This window comes from Buceros rhinoceros, unplaced genomic scaffold (assembly GCF_000710305.1).
Source record: "Buceros rhinoceros silvestris isolate BGI_N320 unplaced genomic scaffold, ASM71030v1 scaffold25743, whole genome shotgun sequence".
NCBI classification, from domain to species: domain Eukaryota; kingdom Metazoa; phylum Chordata; class Aves; order Bucerotiformes; family Bucerotidae; genus Buceros; species Buceros rhinoceros.
In genome coordinates, this window is record NW_010404589.1 from 4,968 (window position 1) to 7,598 (window position 2,631).

At 36.5% G+C, this 2,631-nt stretch overlaps 1 protein-coding gene across 1 annotated transcript in view; it reads right to left on the minus strand.

The window, feature by feature from the left end:
• Positions 1-1,639: 1,639 nt before the first annotated feature.
• The window catches only part of KBTBD3 (kelch repeat and BTB (POZ) domain containing 3), a 6,215-nt gene continuing 5,223 nt past the window's right edge, over positions 1,640-2,631 (minus strand). Inside the window, exon 4 of the mRNA XM_010133438.1 lies at positions 1,640-2,631. This exon is cut by the window's right edge and continues 3 nt beyond it. Coding sequence (XP_010131740.1) covers positions 1,873-2,631 — 759 coding nt within the window. The 3' untranslated portion in view covers positions 1,640-1,872.

Genomic DNA, 2,631 nt, shown 5'->3' on the forward strand with positions numbered 1-2,631 from the left:
GTTACCTAACTAAGTGTTGTTATTATGTGATCTGGAGACTCAAAGTAAAGGTGGAAGTTGCCTGAAATACTGTAGCAACAAGCTATTTACTTCTACAGAACTGACACACACCTTAATACGAATAAATTATTGAGAGGGTTCCACTTCATTTTTTCTCCAAATGTGCATAATTTTCATTTACATCCCTATGAAAATATTTATGATGAATGTTATCTACATTTATAAAGTCATCTGATAACAAATTATAGAGAGTCAATCACAGAACCGGCAATTTCCATTGTTTACTGTTTAAAACAGAAATGTTGCTAGACAATATTAAGCTTTAAGCATTAATATTGAGCTTGAGTTTTTCAAAAAGTACATGCAGTAGTGATGTGATAATGAACTTAACGCGGTTGTCTCAAGCCGTATGAAAGATGTTTTAGACGGCTCACTCAATTTTGTTCGTTTTTAAACTGCTTGGAAAAGACGTGCTTAGATGTTTAGAACCATTCTGACTGGCGTAAGACAACCTCACTGCTGAAAGGATACTTACATGGACCATAAGGGCTCCCAATATCTTATTCAAATAGCTGTTAAGAAAGAAAATTCTCAGGCTGTGCAAGATTACAAATTAATTTACGAAACCGAGCTAATTTAAGAGTTCTCCTGTCAGACATGGGTCCCACTTTGTATGCATGAGAACCGATTTACTTCACAATGTATGCCTAAACTTATATTACTACTAGAAGTCCATTACAATTTTAACATTATAATAGATGATTACTGAAAGTTTATCAAGTAATATATTGTAGTGTTTACCCTGTAATATTTTAACACTTAAAACTACCATGAAGTACAAGATAAAGTGTTTTAATTCATTTAAACCACTATAGAAGTTAAAAAAGGGAATTCTTTCACCTCAGAAGTGCTATTTACTTTGACTTTACATGAGGATTTATCTTCATAACTTCGTATCTGATGTATGACAAGATACAAACTTTTCCCATAGTTAACTGAAGCAGTAACTAACATTTTTTACTTCACAGCTTGTTGCTGTAAGCAGCCTAGCGGCTGCCTAGTAGGTAGAGAAGGTGGAGACATCAGAGATGGAAGAACTCCGTCAGAAAGCATCCTGAAGTGTTTCTCCTTTAGTTAACAACAGCATGACTGAAGCAAAGATACCACGTGAATCATCCCTCCTGTATAAATGTTGCCCACCCTGCAAAATGTTATCAGAGTTCATCGTGCCACAGTTAATGGGATGAAAACAGAAAGTACAGCTACTACTAAGGCACAAGGATGGAGAAAAACTGGTAGAACTGAAGAGCTGAATTAAGATGACAGGAGTTATCAGTCTCTTCAAGTCAGATACCTGGTTTTAATGCTGTGAAGGTCACTTTGGCTTTTGCCCTTGCTAAGGTCATTCTAGTAAGATAAAGCTGACAACGAATTCCTCGTACAGGTTTATGAATATAAAAAACCTAAATACCACAACACGAATGTAGACTTCTTTTAAACCTCAGTTACATAGGGAAAACAATATCACAGTCAGTTTTCTCACTGCGTAATTTGTCTGCTGGGACAACTGTGAGTATTACAGAAATAATGGCACGTATTACGCATCCCTCATCACTATGCCTTTTTTTTATATAGTATTATTTTGCAAATTATTCAGATAATTACAGAGAAGACTTGCGTATAAAATTAATACTTTCTATATAATGACTAGCATGAATGGCAAGTTAATGAACTCTTCCAAAAGCAATTCTATAGCATACTATTTAAATTGAAGATTTAAACAAAACTACATATTTTTCCATCTGTAAATTAATACCTACAAATCTGTTCTAAAACTTGTGCATTTAAATAGATGCTTTTGACTCAGGAGTTTCAAAATTCTCCAGAGCAAATTGTCAGTACAGATGACCAGGGGTCTCTATATTTATTAAACTGAATGACCTGACAGTAAAACTCAGTTAAGGCTCTTGGCATGGGTGAAACTTCTTCCCACTCAGACCTGCTGCTATGGTAGACTTGAACTTCATCTGTGATTTCTTCCGGAGCATAATCACCACCCAATATATAAATTTTGTCTTCTGTCCCAACTGCCCCTGCATTAAAGCCAGCACATTCAAAAGATCCTTCCCCTTTCCAGACACAGGTTTCTGGGCAAAAGCTGTATACCTTGTAGGTGGAGAGATCACATATGTACAACGTACAGTTCACGGGAACGGCTTTGATTAGAGTTGCATGGAAAAACTGCCCAAATTCTGCTACAAGCTCTGACCACTGATCAGTCATAGCATTATACTTAAAGAAACAGTCAAGAGATGGATTAAAGGCGTCAGTAATCTCTACTTCTGAGCCAAGGACATAAATTATACTCTGACAAGCACTCGCTTCTGGATAGTAGATACCTCTCGGTAATTGGCTTACAGATTTCCAGTCTTTGGAAAGAGGATTATAGGATTCTACATCCAAAAGACTTCGGGTTTCTTGAGCTCCTTTGGTCTTTCCACCTATTACGAAAAGCTGATTTAAGGTTACAACAGATGTGTGCATTGTCCTTGGTTTCTTCATAGCTGACACTATGGAGAATTCATTGCTGACTGGACAGTAGCACCAGGTTTGGTCAGTGGCATCATGAAA